This window comes from Mobula birostris, chromosome 1, assembly GCF_030028105.1.
Source record: "Mobula birostris isolate sMobBir1 chromosome 1, sMobBir1.hap1, whole genome shotgun sequence".
In the NCBI taxonomy this organism is placed as follows: domain Eukaryota; kingdom Metazoa; phylum Chordata; class Chondrichthyes; order Myliobatiformes; family Myliobatidae; genus Mobula; species Mobula birostris.
This window is the reverse complement of record NC_092370.1, coordinates 223,752,266-223,777,749: the sequence shown is the minus strand read 5'-3', so window position 1 is coordinate 223,777,749 and position 25,484 is coordinate 223,752,266. Positions and strand designations below refer to the sequence as shown.

Here is a 25,484-nt window from a genome sequence, read left to right as displayed (position 1 = left end):
CCATCCTCCATCACCTCACTGTCGGACCTCTGACTGACAACAGCCAAGCCTCCGTCTGTCCACACAGTGAGCGTCTCCACCCAGCGACAGATACAGTCCATTAAATGAAGTTAAAACATATGGAGGCTCTATCCCCTTCAAATCCACCTCTCTGCTCTATAATGTAGCTTTAAGGTGAGTGGGGGGGAAAGTTTAAAGGAGATTTACAAGGCAAAATTTTTTGTTCAAACACAGTACCTTGAACATGCTGCCAGGGAAATGATGGAATCAGATATAGCAACAAATACTTACAAGACACCCAAACAGGGTATCCTGGACATCTCCCCCTCCGTTCCCTCAACTGTGATGGTTTAAACAGTAGCACTTAGACAGGAAACTGAATAGCAGGGAATAGAGGGACATAGCTCCTGCGCAGGATGACGTAATGTTAGGGTTGACTTCAAAGTTAGCTCAAATATTGTGGGCTGAAGGGTTTGTTCCTGTGCTACACCATGGAGACAAAGTCCTGCCCCCTACAAATATTGAACTTTCTCTACAGCCTCCATAATTTTGTATTTTTAACACTAGTTTCCATTCTCAATATGCTAACAAGCCAAATTGTATTGTTCAAGCCATAGATGCCACAGGGAATTTTTTCGTTACCTTTTTTGCAGTCCTGGCCCATCCAGCCCTCCATACAGAGCTTGTTCCCATTCTGGTCGCACATGAAGTGGCCGAAGAAGTCGTCCCGTGGCCGGCAGAGCTTGTTACAGCCGGTCCCATAGTAGTGCTCTTCGCACCTGACCCGGATGCTGTAGTTAAAGTGAGCCACTGGCCCATTGTGTTGCAATGTCATCCAGGGGCCTCCAGGGTTGATCATTCCTGTCTGAGAGCCTCGCTCAATCAGCTGGCCTTCACCTACGTGAAAAGATGACAGTACATGCATCAAGTTTCACTCAGGCATAAATCCACTGCAGTATTTACAACCTGCTGGAAGAATGTGTTGGTCAAACAGCATCTGTGGGGGGAAATGAACTGTCAATGTATCGGGTGGAAAGCTTGCATCAGATTAGACTGTTTACTCTGTGAGCTTCAAGCAAGCAAGGGACTTCACTGCATCCTGGTGTATGTGACAATAAACTAATTACACCAGCATAGGTGGCAATATTCTCAAAGAGGAACAAGGTCTACTTGTTGGATCATTACCTACTTAGTCCAATTTTTTTGCCTAGCATGGCCATGATGGGTGCATGGCCTCCGGAGACAAATGACTACAATCTTCATTCATCTCAACAGAACCCCCCGCCCCCCCCCCCCACAATCAAATAGTTTACTGTTGCCACATTTACGGAGATACTGTGGAAAAATGTTTGCTTGCATGTCATCCAGACAAATCATTCCATACAGAAGTGCAACAACATAGTTTAAAAAAAAGAAAAGAGTGCAGAATATAGTGTTACAAGGGAGAAGAAACAGTCTTCCAAATCACAAAAATGCTGAAGGAACTCCACAGGTCAGGTAGCATCTATGGATAGAAATAAACAGTTGATGCTTCAGGCTGATATCCTTCACCAGGGCTGGAAAGGAAGAGGGCAGAACAGACTAAGGTGGGGAGAGGGGAAGGAGTACAAGCTGGCAGGTGGTAGGTGAGACCAGGTGAGGGGGAAAGTGAGTGGGTGGAGGAGGGGGAATGATGTGAGAAGCTGGGAGTGGATAGGTGGAAAAGGTAAAGGACCGAAGAACATGGAATCTGATAAGATAGGACAGTGGACCATGGGAGAATGGGAAGGAGGAGGGGCACCAGAGGGAGGTGATGGGCAGGTGAGAGAGAAGAGGTAAGAGTGGAACCACAATGGGGAAATGAAAAGAGAGGGAGGGGGAGAAATTACCTGAAGTTACAGAAATCGATGTTCATGCCATCAGATTGGAGGCTATCCAGATGGAATATGAGGTATTGCTCCTCCAACCTGAAAGTAGCCTCTTGACAATAGAGGTGGCCATGGACTGACATGTCAGAATGGGAATAGGAAGTTAAGTAAATGAAGTCTTAAAGACTCCATCTACCCCTTCAAGACAAAAACATTTCCCACAGCGCTATTCAAAGAGCAGATTCCCTTGTCCTGACTACCAATTCCCTCTTAACTCATACTCCAACAAACTGAAAATCTCCTTGTTATTTCTCTGTAGATTTTAGAAATGTGAACAAACCAGTTACATTTTCTTCATTATAACAGTGAATAACAACTGTCTGACTATAATCGACTCTGGTGAATTCCATGACAATGGTAGTGGCTACTACATACAATGCAGCAATTTGACACCTTCCACACAAGACTCCTCCACCTAATGCAATCAACATTCATTCCAGCAACACACACAAAATGCTGGAGGAAATCAGCAGGCCAAGCAGCATCTATGGAAGAGATAATAGTCGACGTTTCAGTCTGAGACACTTCATCAGGACTGGAGAGAGAAAAGGAGAAACGAGGACTCACTAGTTAGAAGGTGGGGGGAGGAGAGGAAGAAACACAAGGTGATAGGTGAAACTAGGAGTAGAGGGAAGAGGAGCGAAGTAAAGAGCTATGAAGTTGATTAGTGAAAAAGATACTGGGCTGGAAAAGGGGGAGGAGCACCAGAGGGAGGTGATGGGCAGGTAAGCTGAGAGGGAAATGGGAATGGGGAATGGTGGGGAGGGAGGGGCATTACTAGAAGTTCGAGAAATCGATGTTCATGGCATCAAGTTGGAGGCTACCCAGATGGAATGCAAGGTGTTGCTCCTCCAACCTGAGTATGGTCTCATCATGGCAGTAGAGGCGGCCACGGACTGACGTGTCGGAATGGGAAGTGGACTTAAAATGTGTGGTCACTAGGAGATCTAGCTTTTTCTGGCAAATAGAGCATAGGTGTTCGGCAAAGCGATCTCCCAATCTACGTCGGGTCTCACCGATATACAGGGAGCCACACGGGGAGCATCAGATACAGTAGATAACCCCAAAGGACTAACGGGTGAAGCGTCACCTCATCTGGAAGGACTGTTTGGGGCCTTGAATGGTAGTGAGGGAGAAGGTGCAGGGGCAGATGTTGCATTTGTTCCACTTGCAAGTGCAAGTGCCAGGAGGGAGATCAGTGGGGAGGAACCAATGGACAAGGGAGTCATGTAGGGAGCGAGCCCTCTGGAAAGCAGAAAGCTGGGGGGAGGGAAAGATGTGTTTGGTGGTGGGATCCCGTTGGAGATGGGATCCAATGGTATCCATTCCAGCTTCCCTTGATTCTCAATTGCAGTCATAAAGTCACAAAGCAATACAGCACTGATACAGGCCCTTCCGTCCAACCAGCCCATGCTGACAATGATGCCCATCCAGCTAGCCCAAATTCCTCCAAACCCCACTCCCCCATGCTCCATGCCCCTATTCAAGTGCCTCTTAAATGATACTATTATACCCATCTCGACCACTTCCTCTGGCAGCTAGTTCCATATACTCACCACCCTCTGCATGAGAAAGTTGCCCCTCAGGTCCCTTTTAAGCCTTTATAAAACATAAATCTATGCTCCCTAGTTTTAGACTCCCCTTCTCTGAGGAAATGTGTTACCACCCACCTTATCTGTGTCCCTCATAATTTTTAAACATTTCTATAAGGTTGTCCTCTCATTCATCATGTTCCTAGGAATAAAAATTTAACTTGGCCAACCTCTCCCTAGAACTCAGCCCTCTAGACCTGGCAACATCCTCAAATCTCTGTATTCTTTCCAATTTAAGCACAACTTTCCAATAACAGGAAAACTTCTTTTGCCCCTTATGTCTCTGGCGTTTAGGGCAGCAATGAAGCTCCTCCTTCTCTGGCAGCATTCACAGCTTCCTTCATCGTGTCAGTAGCTTCCACTCAGTTTACTGTCAGTTATGCAAGTCCCAGGTGGAGACTCAAGAATACCATTGTACACAGATGTAGAAGGATTCTTCATTTTATTGTTTCCATAACAGTTTTGTTTTACTGGTCAGGGTTGTTAGCCCTGAGCTGAACCCCTGAACCTGGAGGACAGGGGGACCATTGTTAGTCTGGCCTCTACCCTTTGACCTGTTGAGCATGGACGACCCTACCAAAAACCAAAGCAGAAAGCCCCGACTCCAGACAGTATAGCTCTCCGGGGTCACTGAGGCACACAAGCCTCCAAATTACGACAAGGTTGTGGTCCTCTTAAAGGACCAAATCGCTACACAGCACTCCAAGTGTGGCCTCCTCAACAACTTCAACAACAACATAATGCCCCAACTCCTGTACTCACTGCCCTGATACTGCTTTCAACAAACTATGCACTCCAAAATTGCTCTGTTCCATGACACACCCCAGTGCCTTCTCTTTCATAGTACAAGTCATGCACCGGTTAGACGTTCCAAAATGCAACACCTCACACTTATCTATATTCAAATTCCTGAATTCCTAATCAGATTTAACAGCGACTATCTGACATGCATTACTAAAGGGCATAGCTTTAAGGAGAAAGTTTAATGATGTTTACAAAGCAGGTACAATGGCAATGTTTAAGAGGCATTCCGACAGGCACGTAGGCAGGGAATGAGCCACATGCAGGTAAGTGAGATTAATTTGAATTGGTGTCATGGTTGGTATAGACACCATGGGCCAAGAAGGCCATCCTGCACTGTACTGTTTTACATGCAACTGAGAGAGAATATTCCAGTCTTCTACAACTATTAAGTCACCTCAACGCTCTCCAGAACTTTGTATTTTTAACAATAGCTTCCCCTCTCAATATTATACATGAAGCTGTGGTTAATTGCCTCTTGCCAAATGGTTCAAACCACAGATGCTACACAGTGAACTTCTTACCTAAAGTAGTAGTTTCCCCCCATAATTCCTCTTCTTCACATCTACCCTTTAAAGCATTTATAATCCATAAGGAGTAATAAATTAAAACCTCACCTTCCTTTGCTATTCAGTACAGAACATGAAGGTCTGAGGCAAACCTTTTAAAGATTAGCTTTCTATTTAATATGTGCATCGAAACATCAAAATATACAGTGAAATTGTGTCATTTGCATCAGGGTCCGAGGATGTGCTTGTGACAGCCCACAAGTGTCGCCACGATTCTGTCACCAACAGAGCACGTCCACAACTTACTAACCCCATAATATGGACCATTCAGGAATCTGATGGCAAAGAGGAAGAAGCTGTTTTTAAAGGCAGGCACGTCCTGGCTCATGAGAGTCCTTAATGATGGATGCCGTTTCCTTGAGGCATCGTCTTTTGAAGGTGCCCTTGATGCAGTCTGACCTAGGGACGTGATACTTCCATAGCAGTTCTCCAGTCAGGTTCATAGAATATGTTGTACAGTCGATGTTGTACTGATCTTTTGGGCAATGTACGCAACTAAGATTCTGAAAAGAAAACACAACTACCTCTTATATCTCCCAATACTTTCTCCCATTCACCTTAAATTTATGCCCCCTCATATTAACCATCTTGCCCTGGGAAAATGGTTATTCACTCGATCTATGTCTCTTATCATCTTGTACACGTCCACTAAGTCACCTCTCATCCTCCTCCATTCCAAACAGCAAAGCTCACTCAACAGTTCTTCATAAGACATATGCTCTGCAGTCCAAGCAGCATCTTGGTAAATGTCCGCTGCAGCCTCTCTAAAGCTTCCACATCCTTCCTATAATGAGGTGACCAGAACCGAACACAATATTCCAAGTACGATCCAACCAGGTTTTTATAGAGCTGCAGCTTTACCTCGCGGCTGTGAACTCAATCCCCTGACTAATGAAGGCCAACATAGCATACACTTTCTTAAACCTATCAATTTAAGTAGCAACGTTGAGTGATCTATGGACGTGGACCGTGAAAGGTGCCTGGAACATGAGGAATCACACAAAAGGACAGCAGGAAAGAAGAAAATATAAATTCTCATCAACATCAAGGGCATTAACCTTACAAATAAGGGAGTAACTGGATTATTATTTGATAACTTTACATTGTTTTTAGTTTTCCTACAAACTTTCCAGGAAGTTCTGCTGAGAAGACATTTTTTTGCCTTTCAGCCAGAACGGAAATATTAAGGAATTGTGAAACAAAACAAGTATCAGAGCTTGTTATTTTCTCAAGACAGCCAGGCACACCACACCCAACCAGCAGCAGAAAGCAACAGAGACAGATTTAAGACAGCCACAAATTTCAACGGTTCTGTGGCCTTAACAAAGCAGACAATGAAATAAACAATGCGTTTCCGCATACTTCCCTTAGTCTCCCACTTCCCACATGGAGACTCGACTTTGCTGCATCAAACAATATACACTGTTGGACTCTAGGATTGTGCCTTGCTTGAGTACATTAATCCATGATGATATTAGTCCAATATTGAGGGAATGGCACTATCGGTTGAGAAATCAAACCACAACTAAAAAGCATCAAGAGTTTTCTTCTAGTACCCTCAACCAGTATCACGAATACATTCATTGTAGTGTGAGAGACAGGGTCACTGTGACAGAGTTGTACAGCACGAAGTGTGTCTTAGTCGAGATGGACCAGTTGGGCCAAATGGCCTGCTTCAGTGTTGCCTAGCTCCTTGACTAAATTGACTTGGTTGATCTTGGCTTGAAAGCGTCTAATGCTTTGGGGTGGCAGAGTAATATAGCGCTTAGCCTAACACTATTATAATGCTAGCAACCCAGGTTCAATTCCACTTCTCTCTATCAGCAATTAGTATGTTCTCCCTATAACTGTGTGGGCTTCCTCTAGGTATTCTGGTTTCCTCCCATATTCGAAAGACGTATGATAAACTGATCATGTGGGTGTAACTGACCAGGCTTGTTGGGCCAGAAGGGCCTGCTACCGTGCTGCATCTCCAAATAAAAAATAAATAAAAGCAGGGCAATCAGCCCAATGGTCCATGTTGACAAAGATGCACTATCCAAGCTAGATGCCAATGTTTGGCCATTAATCTCCTAAACTTTTCCAATCCATGTGCCTGTCTTACAAGTTGTTCCTGAACTTGCCTCAACCACTTCCTCAGGCAGCTCATTCCATAAAGAATAAAGTGGTACAGCAGTGTAGCAACTAGCATAATGCTTTACAGTGCCAGCACTCAGGGTTCAATTCCCATCATCTGCAAGGAGTTTACACGTTCTACCCATGACTGCTTGGGTTTCCTCTGGATGTTCCCATTTCATCCCACATTCAAAAGGTGTACAGGTGAGTAAATTGTGGCCATGTTAGCACCTGAGGCATGTGATTCTTGCAGGCTGCCTTCAGCGCATCCTTGGACTGTGTTGGTCATTGATCCAAATGGCAGATTTCACTATGTTTTGATGTACACATAACAGATACAGCTATTCTTATCTTTAATTTTTTTAAATTCTAACACAGGCAATTAGAATTAGCGTAGATGAGCAAAAATGTCTATATGGACATGATGGGCCAAAAAGGCTTTCTTCTGTGCTATTCAACTCCCTGACTAACAGCAAGCAGGTCCTGAAAGATGCCATTGCCCATGTGGGGTACATAGCATAACACAACATGGAAACAGGCCCAACATGTCCATGCCGACCATACTGCTCACCAAGCTGGTCCCACTTGATCTGCATTCAGCCAATATCCCTCCAAACCTGTCCTATCCAAGTAACTGTCAAAATTCCTTTTAAATGTCATAATTGTACCCAACTCTACCACTTCCTCAGGCAGCTCATTTCATATACCCATCACCCCATGTGTGGGAAAATTTGCCCCTTGGGTCCCCTTTAAATGGCTCCCCTCTATAGAGAAAGAGCTAATCTTGGATCAAAAATCAATGCATGTGGGTATCAAATGACAACCGGATTGGAACCAGTGGTGAGGGCAACAGCCAATGGCCTCACAACATTCATCCAGAATCACACATACAACATAGTAAACCTTACATTGGAACGAGGCCATTTTTCCAATTAAGGCTTCTTGCATAATTGAAACAACCATCAGGTTTCTCCTTCTTACACAGAGTCATACAAGCATAGAAACAGACCCTTTGGCCTCAACGTCTGTGCCAGGCTTTAGGTCCTGAGCTTGAAGCAGCGCATTACCCAGCATTCATTCATAAACCTTCTTCTGTGCCAAGGCATTTCAAGGGCTTATCCGAATGTTTTGAATCCTTCTGAAAACATAGAAAACCTACAGTACAATGCAGGTCCTTCAGCCCACAATGCTGTGCCGATCATATACTTACTTTAGAAATTACCTCAGGTTACCCATAGCCCTCTATTTTTCTAAGCTCCATGTACCTATCCAGGAGTCTTTTAAAAGACCCTATTGTATCCACCTCCACCACTGTTGCTGGCAGCCCATTCCACACACTCACCACTCTCTGTGCAAAAAAACTTACCCCTGATATCTCCTCTGTACCTACTTCCAAGCACCTTAAAACTGTGCCCTCTTGTGCTAGCCATTCCAGCCCTGGAAAAAAGCCACTGACTATCCACACGATCAATGCCTCCCATCATCTTATACACCTCTATCAGGTCACCTCTCATCCTCCATCGCTCCAAGGAGAAAAGGCCAAGTTCACTTCACCTATTCTCATAAGGCATGCTCCCCAATCCAGGCAACATCCTTGTAAATCTCCTCTGCACCCTTTTTATAGTTTCCACATCCTTTCTGTAGTGAGGTGACCAGAATTGAGCACAGTACTCCAAGTGGGGTCTGACCAGAGTCCCATATAGCTGCAACATTCCCTCTCAGCTCTTCAACTCAATCCCACAGCTGACAAAAGCCAATATGCCGTATACCTTCTTAACCACACAGTCAACCTGCACAGCAGCTTTAAGTGTCTTATGGACTTGGACCCCAATTTCCCTCTGATCCTCCACACTGCCAAGAGTCTTACCATTAATACTATATCCTGGCATCATATGTGACCTACCAAAATGAACCACCACACTCTCAGACAGTGCTTTCCAGATTTCAGTCACCTTCCAGGTGATACTTCAGGTTCCTCTGAATCTCCAACCCTTTCAAACACAGCTCCAGCACATCACAGAAAACAGCCTTCCCTCCATGGAAGGCACACAAAATGTTGGAGGAACTCAGCAGGCCAGGCAGCACCTATGGAAAAGAGCAAACAGTCGACGTTTCGGGCTGAGATCCTCCACCAGAACTTCACTCCATAGACTTCTCACTGCCTCAGTAAAGCAGCCAGCATAATTAAAGACCCCGTCAACCTCAGACGTTCTCTCATCTCCTCCCTTCCATCAGACAGAAGACAAAAACCTGAGAACACCATACCACCAGTGTCAATGACAGCTTCCATCCTGAATGGCCTAATTTTGCTTCTATGTCTTCTGATCTCTGTTTATATTCTTTACCTTTAATCTTTATCACCAGCCCCCAACTAATTCTCCAACTGCAGTGTTGAAATCTTCAGAAACTTTCTAACTAACGTAATATGCCACGGGAAGGAAAAAAAAGAGAAGTGCTTGGGGAAAAAAGCTGGAATGTGCTGGGGGAGAGGGTTTAGAATGGAAACTGATGGGCGAGAGGCAAGGTACAGGGAAGACCATTAACACTATTAGAACAGAATTAGGCCATTTGGCTTATCCAGTCACTCCACGGGCAACTTATTATCCTAAGCCCATTCTCCTGCCTTCTCCCCATAACTTTTGACACCCTTACTAATCAAGAAGCAATTCTTCAATAGGTTTGACAATTGCTCTCCTGTTCACACCCCCCTCAGCAAACAGGTCCAAGTGCCAGGGCACCTCAGCACCAACACCTCCCCCACCTCCAATTCAATACATGGATGAACAACACAGGCTACCTCTGTCTACATCCACTTCTTGCCCTGCACTTACTATCCACACCTCCATATACCAACAATCATCCCAATCTTCAATTTCCCCAGCCCCCACCTTCCATCAACTCCCCCGTCACCATGGGACTCACCTTCACTACTGAGCAGGTGAGAAGGGCTCTGGGGAAACTCAAGACACACCAAAGCATTGGGACCGGATAGTGTGAAACCCAAAGTCTTGAAGGAGTGTGCTGAGCAGCTCTGTTGAGTTCTCCAGTGCATTTTTAATCTGAGTCTCAGCCTGGAAAGGGTCCCAACCATGTGGAGACATTACGTGTGGTCCCAGTGCCCAAGAAGGGCCAACCAAAAGTCTTGAATAACTACTGTCCAGTGACCCTGACCTCACATATCTTGAGGATCCTAGAGCGCATGATTCTTGCGCACCTCCAACCCCTGGTCAGAGTCACTCTCAATCCCCTGCAGTTTGCTGGCCAGGAGTACACTGGAGTCAACAATGCTCTCATCTATCTCTTGAACAGAGCCTGCTCCCAGTTGGATAAGCAGGGCAGCACTGTGAGACATTGTTTTTAATTTCTCAAGTGCCTTCAATATCACACAGCCCTCATTGCTCCATTCAACCAGGTTGGCACTTCCATTGCATCCTGGATCATGGACTACCTGACTGGCAGACCACAGTTTGTGCAGCTTCAGAGTGGTGTGTCAGACATGGCTATAAGCAGCACTGGGCCCCACAAGGGACTGTATTGGCTCCCTTCCTGCTTACCCTGTATACCTTGGACTTGAGATACAATACTGAGCAATGTCATCTGCAGAAATTCTCTGATGACTCAGCAATAGTTGGGTGTATAAAGGGAGGATGGGAGGATGAATACAGGGCTCTGGTGGAAGCTGAATCATCTGCAGCTCAATATCAGTAAGGCGATGGCAATGGCCTTTAGGAAGAGTAAGCCTGCACTGCTCCCTGTTACTATTGATGGTGAGGACACTCATGTGGTGAGGACCTACAAGTAGTTGGGGGTACACCTGGATGACAGACTTGAGTGGAGCACCAACACACAGGCTGTGTACAAGGGCCAGAATCTCTCTCATCAGTTTATGGAGCCTGTTGGCATCACCCAAGTTGATGCCATTGCCCCTGCACACCACCACATAGAAGATTCTGCTGGCGACAACAGACTGATAGAATATGTGAAGGAGAGGCCTGCATTCTCCAAAGGACCTCAGTCTCTGCTTCCTGAGGAGACTGAGGTTCTTTGGAGAATGCAGGCCTCTCCTTCACATATTCTATCAGTCTGTTGTCGCCAGCACTACCTTCTATGTGGTGGTGTGCAGGGGCAATGGCATCAACACCGGTGATGCCAACAGACTCAATAAACTAATTAGAAAGGCTGACTGTTATAGGAGTCAAACTGGACATGCTGGAGGCTGTGGTAGAATAAAGGACCCTATGGAAAATCCTGGCAATTCTGAACAATGTTTCTCACCCTCTGCATGCCACCTTGGCTGAACAGAGAATACAATACTCAATATACAATACAATACAGACTAAGACAACTGTGCTGCTCCAAAGAGTGCTATACAAGGTCATTCTTACCCTCAGCTATTAGGCTCTATAATGAGTCAACCTATAGCCAGGGAAGTGATAACCTCCTCCAGTTAAACTGTTTGAGACAACTTTTTTTTTTATTATTTCATACTTCTCTTATATTTGTATAGCCATGCACTTGTAATGTTACTGTAATACTTATTTCCTTTGGGATCAATAAAGTATCTATCAACCTCTGCTTTAAAAATACCCAATAACTTGGCCTCTATAGCCATCTGTGACAATGAATTCCACAGATTTACCACCCTCTGGCTAAAAAAATTTCTCATTTCTGTTCTAAAGGGATATCCTTCTATTCCGAGGAAGATTAGGACCAACAGATATCTGAAGAGCTGGCACAAGTTTGACAGGCTGAGTGGCCTCTCCAAACACACGTATTAATACCAATAGAACCATTAATCCCTTTTTGACAGGTACTAATCCTGTTCCTTTGTCTGAGCCAGAACTTGCTCAGGTACCTAGCAGCTGGCGTGCACAGAAATTGAATCTAGCATAATACTATTGACCAAAGGACTGAAGTGATAAAAATCTCCTTTCATGATTGTTCTGTAATTAACAGGACCGTTCAATTTTTTTTTATATATAAAAGAAAGCTTCCTTTTTCTTTTCATCTCCACAAATGCCATCCTTGATGATGGCTCTCCTCCTGCAACCTATTTCATAGAAGACTCACCACACATTCTTTCCTCCAGTTCACTCTCATTTTGGATCCTAAAACTAGCACACAGAACAGTACAGGCCTTTCAGTCCACAATGTTGTGCAAACCCTCTAACCTACTCTAAGATCAATCTAACCCTTCCCTCCCTCATTGCCCTCCATTTTTCTATTATCTGTGCGCTCATCCAAGAGCCTCTTAAGTGTATCTAATGAATCTGCTTCTATCACCACGCCAGCACCACATTCCACATGGAGAACATTTCTCTCTAACCACTACCAGGTTACTCCCGACTACCATTAAAAACAGCGCTTAAACAATCAACTATATTAGCACCAGAGGACAGATGGGACCTCTTGGGATAAAACCCAGCTTCCAAGTGTAGCACCCTCTCAGTACAGTCACCTTGGATTGTCTTGTACTTTGAGCACAGGCTGGAATTCAAAGTTTAAAGCAAATTTATTTTCAAATTGCAAATGTTATCCTATACTAACTTGAGATTCATTTTCTTCAAGACATTTACAGGAAAATAATAAAATACAATAAAATTAATGAAAAACAGAAGAATGACCAAAAGAAATCGTACAAGTCAAAAAAATAAATAAGTAAATAAAAAGTACTGAGAGTGAGCTGCAGAATCCTTAAGAAAGAGTATTGTAGGTTGTCGAATAGGTTCATAGTTGAGGTGAGTGAAGTTATCCACGATGGTTGCACAGTAATAATTGCGCTAGAACCCAAGGATCCTGTACCTCCAGCCCCATGGCAGTAGTTAGTGAACATATTGTCAATGGTAGGAGATGAGAGTATAATTCACCCTCCAATCCTCAATGATAAATGCTTTGCATTTTTTATGTTGCAAGAAAAGTTTATTTGACATTGTCAAAGACTTCCTTAACACCGTTAACGATGCCTTCACAACCCAACCACCAGCCAGCCATACTAGCTTGCATGATTCAACAGTAGGTTTCCCAATCCAATCATCCAAGTCAACATACTGTGCCTATACAAAGTATTCACCCCACCCCTGGAAATTTTCATGTTTTATTGTTTTATAACATTGAATCACAGTGGATTTAATTTGGCTTTTTTGACACTGATCAACAGAAGACTCAAGTGTCGAAGTGAAAACAAATTTCTACAAATTGGTCTAAATTTATTACAATTATTAAGCACAAAATAATTGACTGCATAATTACTCGCCCCTTCAAGTCAGCACTTAGTAGACGCACCTTTGGCAGCAATTATAGCCTCAAGTCTGTGTGGATAGGTCTCTATCAGCTTTGTACATCTGAACACTGCAATTTTTCCCCCATTCTTCTTTACAAAACTGCTCAAGCTCTGTCAGATTGCATGGGGATCATGAGTGAACAGCCCTTTTCAAATCCAGCCACAAATTCTCAATTGTGTCCAGGTCTGGACTCTGAATTGGCCACTCCAAGACATTAACTTTGTCGTTTTTAAACCATTCCTTTGTAGTTTTGGCTTGCTGGAAAACAAATCTTCTCTCAAGTTGCAGTTCTAGCAGAGCACATCAGGTTTTTCCTCCAGGATTTCCTTGTACATTGTTGCAATCATTTTACCCTCTACCTTCCCAGGTCTTCCAGGGTCTGCTGCAGTGAAGCATCCCCACAGTATGATGCAGCCACCACCGTGCTTCATGGTAGGGATAATGTGTTTTTGATAATGTGCAGTATTTGGCCGACGCCAAACAAAGCGTTTAGTCTAAAAAAAAAGCTCAACTTTGGTTTCACATAGAATGTTCTTCCAGCTGACTTCAGTCTCCCACATGCCTTCTAGTAAACTCTAGCCAAGATTTCATGTGTTCCCACCCCCAGTGGTTTTCTCTGTCACTCTCCCATAAAGCTGCAACTGGTGAAGCACCCAGGCAACAGTTGTTGTATGCGCAGTCTTTCCCATCTCAGCCACTGAAGCTTGCAACTCCTCCAGAGGTGTCATAGGTCTCTTGGTGGCCTCCCTCACTAGTCCCCTTCTTGCACAGTCACTCAGTTTTTGAGGACTGCCTGCTTTAGGTAGATCTACAACTGTGCCATATTATTTCCATTTCTTAATGATTGACTTAACTGTACTACAATGGATATTTAGTGTCTTGGAGATTTTCTTGTATCCATCTCCTGACTTGTGCTTTTTAATAGCCTTTTTGAGGAATGGTTTGGAGTGTTCTTTTGCCTTCATAGGGTAGTTTTTGCCAGGATACTGACTCACCTGCAATCGGACCTTCCAGATACTGGTGTATTTTTACTACAATCAATTAACACACCTGACTGCACACAGGTCTCCAAAAACAAATCTCCATTTAACTATGTGACTTCTAAAACCAATTGGCTGCACCAGTGATGAATTGGTATGTCATATTAAAGGGGATGAATACGTATGCAATCAATTATTTTGTGTTTTATATTTGTAAGTAATTTAGATCTCTTTGCAGAGATCTGCTTTCACTTTGACGAAAATGTCTTTTTCCATTGACCACTGTCAACAAAAGCCAAATTAAATCTACTGTGATTCAATGTTGTAAAACAATAAAACATGAAAATTCCAAGGGGCTGAATACTTTTTAAACATCGGCACTGTCGTTCAGTTCATTCAATTCAATTACATACCTGTATGTTAGATCACTAAGCCACTGCATGCAGAAAGATTAAACATCACTATCAGGAGAAAATCATAGGTCTGGAAGCCTTTATTGAAGAATAGTTAAACACAGAATAATACAGGCCCTTTGGCCCAGAATGGTGTGCTGACCCTTTTAACTGACTCCAAGATCAATCTAATGCTTCCTTCCCACATAGACCTTTATTTTTCTTACACCCAAGAGTTTCTTACCTACCTCAACCACCACCCCAGCAGGGTGCTTCGTGCACCCACCACTGTGTGTGTGTAAAAAAAAAACTACCCATGACATCTCTCCCTCTCTTTCCTCCAATCACCTCAAAATTATTTCCCTGGTATAAGCCATTTCCTTCTGGGAAAAAGAATGTGGCTATCCACTTGATCGATGCCTCTTATCATCCTCTACTCCTCTCATCCTCCTTCACTTCAAAGACAAAGACCTAGCACGCTCAATTTATCCTCATAAGAAATGCTCTCTAATCCAAGCAGCTTCTGGTAAATCTCTGCAGCAGTCACTTTACCCATAACAAACTCAGGTAGAATGCTCACAATGCCCTGCAAAGTGTTGTAGAAGGACTGAAACGTACTTCCTGAAAATGGCATCACAGATAGTAAAGGAAGTGAAAGTGGTGTTCAGCACACTGGCCTTCATCAAATAGGGATTGTGAAAGGTGCTTTCTGTTCTGAGTGTTTGCAAACTAAATTAGTTCAGTAGGCACATTCCTGGACAGGTGATTGTTACCTTCCAGTCTCTGCTCCTGCATTTTCAGAGACTGGCATCTTGGCAATCTTTAACCAACCACCCAGTTGAGAGAAACAGTGCAATAATTGGTAAATTGTGTACAGTTTAGGGTTAGTGAGTTGCTGAGCCATACATAATAAATCTAGAATTGGTAAACTGGTTTATTATTATAGGAAGGAAGTAGACACTTTAGAGAGTGTGCCGAGGAGATTTACCAGGATACTGTCTGGATTACAGAGCATGTCTTATGAGGATAGGTTGAATGAGATAAGGCTTTTCTCTTTGGAGTGAAGGAGGATGAGCGGTTACTTGATAGAGGATTACATGAGTGGACAGTCAAAGACTTTTTCCCAGGGCAGAAATGAGTAATACCAGGGGGCATAATTTAAAAGTGATAGGAGAAAAGTATAGGAGGGATGCCAGAGGTAGGTTCTTTACACAGAGAATGGTGAGTGCAAGGGTAGTGGTAGAAGCAAATACATTAGGGGTTTTAAGAAACTCTTAGAAAGGCAGATGGTTCATAAAAAATGGAGGGCAATGTAAGAGGGAAGGGTTAGACTGACTTTCGAGCAAGTTAAAAAGTGAGCACAACATTGTTGTGGAACCTGTAACTGTGTTGTAGTGTTTTATGTACTATTGTCACATGTACCAAGGCACAGTGAAGAACTGTTTGGCATGCCATTTGTTCAGAACATCATCACGTCAGTGCTTTGAGGTAGTACAAGAAATTATAGTAATAGTACACAGAATAGACTGATAAGAGATTAGCTTTAATTGTCACATGCACATTGAAACATACCATGAAATCAAATCAGCGAGGATTACTCTGTGGACAGTCCACAATAGTCGCTACACTTTCGACACCAACATAGCATGCTAACAACTCACTAACCCTAACCCATACATCTTTGGAATGTGGGAGGAAACAGGAGTATCCGATGGAAACACACCAGGGGAAGAATGTATGAACTCGTTACAGGTGACTGCTTGGCGATGTAAAGCGATGTATTAACTGCTATACTACTGTGCCCATCCTAAGGTTAGAGAAAGTGCAGTGTAGGCAGACAATAAAGTGCAAGGTCACAATGAGGGAGATTGAATACAAGAATTCATCACGTCTGCTTGATTTATCTTAATAACTTGCAGGATTTTACACTCCCTTGTCTCAACAATAGCTTAAAAGGCACAATCAATCCATTATTTTGCACTCTGGATCTTTGCAACTCAAGTAGATTCTCAATAATTTATGTTCTGTACAAACACTGGCTCATTTAAGAATTATCACAACAGCTAACTCTACCTCAGAAATAAATAAATTCATTACAAGAATCAAGACAAATTACACATTTTTCATTTACCTGCACTTTAAGAAGTATTAATTGACATAGCATCCACTGTTCTCGAGAAGATAGTGGGCAGCCATGCCTTCTAGTGAAGGCACTCTCAAATTTGATGCTAAGTTTCAGCAGTTAGAGCCAGCACCAACAAAGGAATGGTAATACATCTCATATCAGGATAGTGTGGGATTTGGAAGCTCACTTTTGGAATTCTGCCCTTCTCAATTCATACACAAACCAAGGCAGAAATGAAGGTGTGAAACCCAGTGATAGCTGGGAAAATATTACAGAGGGCACAAGAAAGATTCACAGATACATTGCCTGAGCTGAAGCTTTTGAGTTTAAGGAGAGAAGAGATAAGCTGGAGCTGGTTTTCCTGGAGCAAATGAAGATGAAGAATGATCTTTGTAGATGTTTATAAAATCAATGCACGGTCACAGTCATCTTCCAGAGTCGTCTAATACCAGAGGGCATTGGCTTAAGGCAAGAGAGAGAAGATTTTAACGGGCCCGGGGGGTGGGGGGGGGGGGAGAGAGGCAGCTTTCCCACATAATGGGGTATATGGAATCTACTGTCAAAGGAAGTGGTAGAGGAAGGTACAATTACGATGGGTTAAAGACATCTAAAGGTAGATGGATAGGAAAGGTTCAAAGTCCAATGTAAAAGGAATCTAGATGGGTATACGGATAGGAAAGATACAAAATTCAATGCGAAATACACCTAGACAGGTATATGGATAGGAAAGGTTCAAGGCTGAGAGGGATACAGGCCAAATGCTGGGAAATGGAACAAGCTCAAATAGACAACTACTGGTTGGCATGAACAAACTGGGCCAAAGGGCCCGTTTCCATTGTGTATAACTATAAATCTAAAAGTTGAGAGCAGCTATGAAATAGGATACAGTCCACTCAGATGTAAATATAGGCAACTGGAGAAGGGCCAGTGTCATTGGGATGCAAACAGATCTGGTCCACATAATCTGAAATTAAACCTTGGCAGGTACAAGTGTAATTGAACAATAGAAGCCCTTTAACACAGATATTTCAACTGCAGACTAGGTATATTCCTCAAACAGATATTAAGTTGAGGTTTGATGTCTTATGTTTTATGTTACATGCAGCACAAGAGAATGAGAGGTGCAATCACAAACAAGAGAAAGTCTGCAGATGCTGGAAATCCAAGCAGCACAAAAAATGCTGGAGAAACTCAGCAGGCCAGGCAGCATCTATGGAAAAGTATAGTTGGCGTTCGGGCAGAGACCCTATATAGGCCTGAAACATTGACTATACTTTTTTCTATAAATGCTTCTGGCCTGCTGAGTTATTGATGAACAGAAAAGTAAAACTGATGTCTAATGTACATTTTACAGTAACATTAATTATCGCATGCAAAATGCAACCCAAACTGCTATCACAACATCCCACCTCCAGAGGTACTGCAGCTATAGAACAGTACAGCACAGGAACAAATCCTCCATGTCCACGCCAACTGTGCAGGCAGGTGTTAAAATAACAGTGCTGTTGTTACAGGGGGCTTCAACTTCCCCAACATAAACTGGGGTGTTCATAGTGCAAGAGTTTGAGATGGACTAATTTTTTTTTTTTTTTGGTGCATGTAGTGGTTTTGCAAACCACTATGTAGATTGTCCATCAAGGGGAGAGGCTGCACTGGACCTGGTGCTAGGTAATGAGCTTGGCCAAGTATCTGAACTTTCAATGGGTGAGCAGTTAGGGAAAAGTGACCACAACTCCTTAAGTTTTAAGATAGCTACAGGTAAGCATAAGTATGGACCTTGCAGAAGAGTATTAAAATGGAGCAGAGTAAATTACAAGGAACTAGACAGTTAACTGGGAAATGCTGTTTTTGGGTAAGTCCACATCTGGAGAGTGTTTAAAGACCAACTGCACAGTTTCAAGACAGGTATGTTCAAGTCAGAAATAAGGACAAGGATGGCAAGGTAAGAACCTTGGATGTCAAGAAAGGATGAATTTAGTCAAGAAAAAAGTATGTAAAGTTTAGTAACCCAGAATCAAACAGAGCGCTTGAGATTATAAAGAAGCCAAAAAAGAAATCATGAGGGGAATTACCTATGGAGTGGGGAGTGCATTCTTGGCAAGTAGGATTAAAGAGAATCCCACGACATTATATGCATGCATCAAGAGCAGGAGAATAACTAGGGAGAGGGTAGGTCAACTCAAGGATAAAGGGGCGGAATATTTGCTTGGATGCAGAGGTTGTGGGCGAGGTCCTTAATGAGTACTTTACATCAGTATTTACCAGAGAGAAGGACATGGAGGATAGGGAGATCAGTACTGAGCATATTGACATGCCAGAGTATTTTGAGGTAGAGGAGGTGGTAGTCTTGGATCTCTTAAAGAGCATGAAAGTGGACAAGTTCTCAGGGCTGATGGGATTACCTCAGGTTACTGAGAGAGACAAGGGATCAGATTGCTGGGCCCTTGACTGACAAAGCATTGGGACCACATGATGTAAAACCCAAGGTCCTTAAGGACTGTGCCAAACAGCTTTCTGGAGTTCTCCAGCACATTTTCAATCTGAGTCTCAGCCTGGAAAGGGTCACAGCTGTGTGGAAAACATCACGTGTGGTGCTAGTACCCAAGGGCTAATTGAAAGTCCTGAATGACTACCATCCAGTGATCTTGACCTCACATATCTTGAAGACCCCAGAGCACCTGGTCCTAGCTCACCTCCAAGCCCTGGTCAGATCAGCCCTCGATCCCCTGCAGTTTGCCGATCAGGAGCACACTGGAGTCAATGATGCTCTCATCCACCCGCTGAACAAAGCTTACTCCCATTTGGATAAGCATGGCAGCACTGTCAGGATCATATTTTTTGATTTCTCAAGTGCCTTCAATACCAATCAGCACTTTTAGTAAAAGACCAAGACAAACGTACTGTTCCAAAGTGTGCAATATGAGGTTATTCTTACCCGCGACCATTAGGCTCTATAATGAGTCAACCTATAGCAGGGGAAGTGATGACCTCCTGTTAAGATTGTTTGAAATAACTTTTTTTTCTTTCTTACTTCTCTTCTAATATTTCTATATTTGTATACCCCTACACTTGTAATGCTACTGTGACTCTAATATTATTCTTTTGGGATCAATGATGTACCGACAGTGGTGCTGGAAAGTTTGTGAACCCTTTAGAATTTTCTATTTCTGCATAAATATGACCTAAAATGTGATTAGATCTTCAGATAAATCCTAAAACAAAAGTGAATCCAACTAAATAAATAACAACATTATACTTGTTCATTTATGGAGAAAAATGATCCAATATTACATGTATTTGTTCGAAGTAGTATGTGAACCTCTAGGATAATCAGTTCATTTAATGGGGAAATTAGAGTCAGGTGTTTCAATCAATGGGATGACAATCAGGTGTGAGTGTGGGGGGGCCCTGTCCTATTTAAAGGACATAAACCTGAGTCTTCACCACACTGGTTTTGGAAGCGTGCCATGCCTCGATCAAAGGAGATTTCTGAGGACCTCAGAAAAAAGTTGATGCTCACCAGGTTGGAAAAAGATACAAAAAAAAAAATTCTTAAGAGCTTGGATTTCACCAATGCACAGTCAGGGAGATGGTGTACAAATGGAGGAAATTCAACACCATTGTTACTCTCCCCAGGAGTGATCAATCAATATAATTCCAAGAGCAAGACGTGTTATATTCCAGGAGATCTCAAAGAACCTTAAGAAAATATCTAAGGAGCTACAGGCCTCTCCTGCATGGCTAATGTCAACATTCATGGGTCTGCCATCAGCCAAATGCTGAACAGTGGTGTGCATGGCAGGATTACAAGAAGATTACTCTCCAAGAAGAACATTGCTGCCCACCTAAAGTGTGCTCTGTGGATAAGCTGGAAGGCTATTGTTAGTATGTTCTGCGGACAGAGTCTGAAATAGAACTTTTTTGGCTTAAATGAGAAGCGTTATGTTTGATGAAAAGCAAACATTGAATTCCAGTACAAGAACCTCATCCCATCTGTCAAATATACTGGTGGCAGTGTCATGGTTTAGGGCTGCCTCAGGGCCTGGACAGCTTGCAATTGTTGAGGAAACAATGAATTCAAAATTATATCAAGACATTTTACAGGAGAATATCAAGTTAGTCATCTATCACCTGAAGCATAATAAAAGTTGTATAATGCAACAAGAAAATGATCCGAAAGGCAAGAGTAAATCAACAATGGAATGGTTTAAAAGGAAGAAAATTTGTGTTTTGGAATGGCCAAGTCAAGGTCCTGAACCTAATCCTATAGAAGTGTTTTGGAAGGACCGGAGGCAAGCAGTTCATGCAAGGAATCCCACCAGCATCCCAGAGTTGAAGCAGCTTTGTACTGTGAATGGCCTAAAATTCCCCCAAGCCAATGTGCAGGACTGATCAACAATTATCGGAAACATTTGGTTGAAGTTATTGCGGGACGGGGGACCGGTGGGGGGGGGGGTCCACGCCAGTTACTGAAAGCAAAGGTTCACATACCTTTTCCAACAACTACATGTAATATTGGCCCTTTTTTCTCTATAAATAAATGAAAAAGTATAATGTTTTTCCTGTTATTTATTTAACTGGGTTCTCCTTATCTGGTTTTAGAACTTACGTGAAGATCTGATCACATTTTAGATCTTTTTAATGCAGAAACAAAAACTTCTAAAGGGTTCACAAACTTTCTAGCACCACTGTATTCATCCTCATGTCCTCTCTGGCCAAGGTCCTGGAGGACTGGCAGATAGCTAATATTGTTCCATTATTCAAGAAGGGAGCCAGGGATAATCCTGGAAACTACAAACCACTGAGTCTATGTCAGTGGGAGGAAAGTTCCTGGAGAAAATTCTTAGGGATAGGATTTATGAGCATTTGGAAAACAATGGCTAATTACGAAGAGCAATCATGGTTTTGTGCAGGGCAAGTCGTGTCTTACTCAAGTTTTTTGACGAGGTGATTGAAGGTAGAACTTTGAATGCTCCCTATATGGATTTTAATAAGGCGTTTGACAAGACCCCTCATGGGAGGTCTTTCCATAGAACACAGAGGGTAGTATTTGACCTCTTTTATTTGTGATATATATGACCTGGATGAAAAGGTAGATGGGTGGATTAGTAAATGCAGATGATACGAAGATTGGTGGTATTCTAGATAGCGTAGGAGATTGGCAAAGAATACTGTGGGATATAAATCAGTTGCAAACAAGGGCAAAGAGATGACAGAAGGAGCTTAATCTGGACAATGTGAAGTGTTGCACCTTGTTAGGTCAAATGTAAAAAGACAGAACACTTAAGGACAAGACCCTTGTGTTGACAAGCAGAGGAATCTTGGGGTCCAAGTTCATAACAAACTGAAAGTGACTATACAGGTTGATAGAGTGGTTGAGAGGGAAAGCATGCCATATACCTTTATTAGTCAAGGGATTGACTACTAAAATTAACAACTTATGTTGCAGCTTTATAAAACTCTAATTAAGCTGCATCTGGAGTATTGCATGCAGATCTGGTCGCCCTATTTTCATAAGGCTGTTGAGGCTTTGGAGAGGATGCAGAAGAGGCTTATCAAGATGCTGTCTGAATTAGAGGGCATTTTCTATAAGAGGTGGACAAACTTAGGTTGTTTTCTCTGGAACGGCAGAGGCCAAAGGGAGATTTGACAGAGGTTTATAAGATTATGACAGGAAGACGACATCTTTTCCAAAGGTTGAAATGTCTAATGCCAGAGGGCATACATTTAAAAGGTAAGAGGCAGCAAGTTCAAAGGAGATGTGAGGGGCAAGTTCTTTTTTTGTTACACAGGGTGGTAAGCACCTGGATTGCATTGCCTAGGGAGGTGGTAGAGCCAGATACAGAGAAGTTTAGATGGGCACATGATATGAAGGAAATTGAAGGATATGGACATTGTGTAGGCAGTGGGGATTAGTTTAGTTGGCCATTTGATGATTAATTTAATTGGTTTGGCATAACATTGTGGGCCGAAGCACCTGTTCTTGTGCTATACTGTTCTAGCTTCTTTATCTCCTCTCCCTTCACATCGAAAAATATGGGTTGCTTAATCCCCACCCAATATCCTACTTTTGTTAAGATAAATAGTGCTTCCGAGTAACAAGAGAACTATTAAGGTCTTGCCTTGACAAGTGCAATTAAAAGACTTGCTGGTTCCACCCAAGCTGTGAATTTTATTTACATGACATGCACTCTCACTTCCTCAGGCTTTGAGCTCTCCTATTCCCTGCTTTGTTTCCGGCCATAACCCAACATTCCTACTAAAGGAGGGAAATAAAAAGTCAGATCTTCTGTGCGACCAGAAGCCTGAGGCTTCAAATTTTAGAAAGCATCCCTGTTTGGGTAACTCAGCCTAGTGCATCTTTTCCATAAATCCATATTGCAAACATGAGATTCTTAAGACTATAAGGCATAGGAGCTAAATTGGCCATTCAGTCCATTTTTAAAATCCCCCTCAACCCCATTCTCCTGCCTTCTCCTTGTAACCTTTGACACCCTTATTAATCAAGAATCTATCAACCTACACTTTAAATATACCCAATAACTGGCTTCCGGAGCTATTTGTGAAAATGAATTCCACAGATTCACCATCCTCTGGGCTAAAGACATTCCTTCTTATTTCTTACCTTGTATTCTGAGATTGTGCCCTCTGGTCCTAGTCTCCCCCACTATTGGAAACATCCTCTCCATACGCACTCCATCTTGGCCTTTCAATTTTGGTTCGCTTTCAATGAGATTCCCCAACCCATTCTTCTAAACAGCGAGTACAGGCCCAGAGACATCAAACACACCTCATAACCCTTTCATTTCCAGGATCATTCTTGTGTAACTCTTCTGGACCCTCTCGAATTCCAGTACATCCTTTCTTAGACAAGGTGCCCAAAACTGCTCACAATCTCTAAATGCAGTCTGACCAGCTGCTTATAAAGCTTCAGCACTACAATCCTTGCTTTTATATTGCTAACTGCATTTGCCTTCTTTCCTATAGCAAATTTGCTGCTGTTTCCACCTGCATACCTCCAGGTAGACATTCTTCAAGAGTGAACAAGCTGTTATAGCTCGAGGGCACCAGAGAATACTCCAATTCAGAGCCTGATTTGGCACGTGCTTGAAGACAAGAGACACACTTCCAAGTTTGTACTCCCCAGATAATTATCTACAGCAGGATTAATGGTAGATTATTGCCCCTCCCAAGCCCAGGAGTGCCAAGCATAATTGCCGCCCTCACAGTGGCTGCTAACAAATCATACCAAGCACGGCACGAGCCAGACATCAAAGTGTGCATCTTCCTATTCTGTAGGTCTAACTACCATACCAAGAGCTGCATTAAAATGCAGTGCTGGGAAAACAATTCAGGTATCAATTTCCTTCTGGAATTAGGCCCCTAGACATTTCACTAAATACAAGTGAAATGTAGACCACAGTGGCCCTTTCACGCCCCAAGGACTTGTTTTTAATGCAATCAGTCTTCATAATGCATAGAATAGAGCAGTACTGCACAGTCCAGGTACTCCAAGATCAATCTAACCCTTCCCTCCCATATAGCCCTCCATTTTTCTATCTAAATACCTACCTAAGAGTTTCTTAAAAGCCCCTGTGTCTGTCTCTACTACCATTCCCAGCAGTGTTCCACACACCCACCAATCCATTCTCTGGCTGTCCACTCTATCTATGCCTCTTCTCACCTTGTACACCTCTATTAAGTCACCTCTCATCTTCCTTTGCTCCAAAAAGAAAAGCTGTAGCTCACTCAACCTATCCTCAAGACACTCTTTCTAATCCCGGTAGAATCCTGGTAAATCTGGTGCTAAATCCATTTTACCCATAGCAAATAAGGGTAGAACATTCAGTCAATGGTAGGGCCCTGAGGAGTGTTCTAGAACAGGATGACTAAGGAGTATAGTACCATGAAAATGGTGTCACAGGTAGACGTAGTAGTCAATGCGGCACTTGACATGCCAGCCTTCATCAAACAGGGTACTGAATATAGAACAGAAGAGATTTTGCACTTGCTGGAAATCCAGAATAACACACAAAATGCAGGAGGAACTCAGCAACATCAAGCAGCATCTACAGATAGGAATAAACTGTCAATGTTTTGGGCTAAGACACTTAATCAGAATGAAAAGTCTCAACCCAAAATGTTAACTGTTTAATTCCTCTCTGTAGATGTTGCCTGACCTGCTCATTTCTTCCAGCATTGAGAATGACTGAGTATAGAAATTGGGATGTTATGCTGCAGTTGTACAAGACTTTGGTGAGGCTGCACCTAGAGTATTATGTATAGTTTCGGTCACCTTGCTATAAGAAAGATGTCATTAAACTGGAAAGTATGCAAAGATTTACAAGGATGTTGCCAGGAATTGAGAGACTTATTTATGAGGAGGAGAAAGTTGGCAGGCTAAGGGTATTCCTTGGAGAGCAGGAGGCTGAGGGGAGATAGAGGCATACAAATTTATGGGGGAATGTAGAAAGGGTAAATGCGAGCAGGGGTTTTTCCACTGAGTTTGAGTGAAACAAGAACTAGAAGCTATAGGTTAAGGATGAAAGGTAAAATATTTAAAGGAAACAAGGGGGAACTTTTTCCACTCATACAAGAAAGCAATTAGCATTTTCTTCACAATTCAGAGGGTGGTGCGAGTATGGAACGAGCTGCCAGTGGAAGTGGTGGCTGCAGGTTCATTTCCAACATGTAAGAGAAGTTTGGATAAGTACATGAATGA

General features: G+C 42.8%; 1 protein-coding gene across 5 annotated transcripts in view; it reads right to left on the bottom strand.

Moving 5' to 3' along the window:
* Positions 1-25,484, bottom strand: part of jag2b (jagged canonical Notch ligand 2b) — a 254,114-nt gene that overhangs the window by 104,491 nt on the left and 124,139 nt on the right. For all 5 annotated transcript variants that reach the window (XM_072272472.1, XM_072272463.1, XM_072272473.1 and 2 more), the window contains exon 4: positions 643-897. In XM_072272472.1, coding sequence (XP_072128573.1) covers positions 643-897 — 255 coding nt within the window. The remainder of the gene's footprint in view (positions 1-642; positions 898-25,484) is intronic.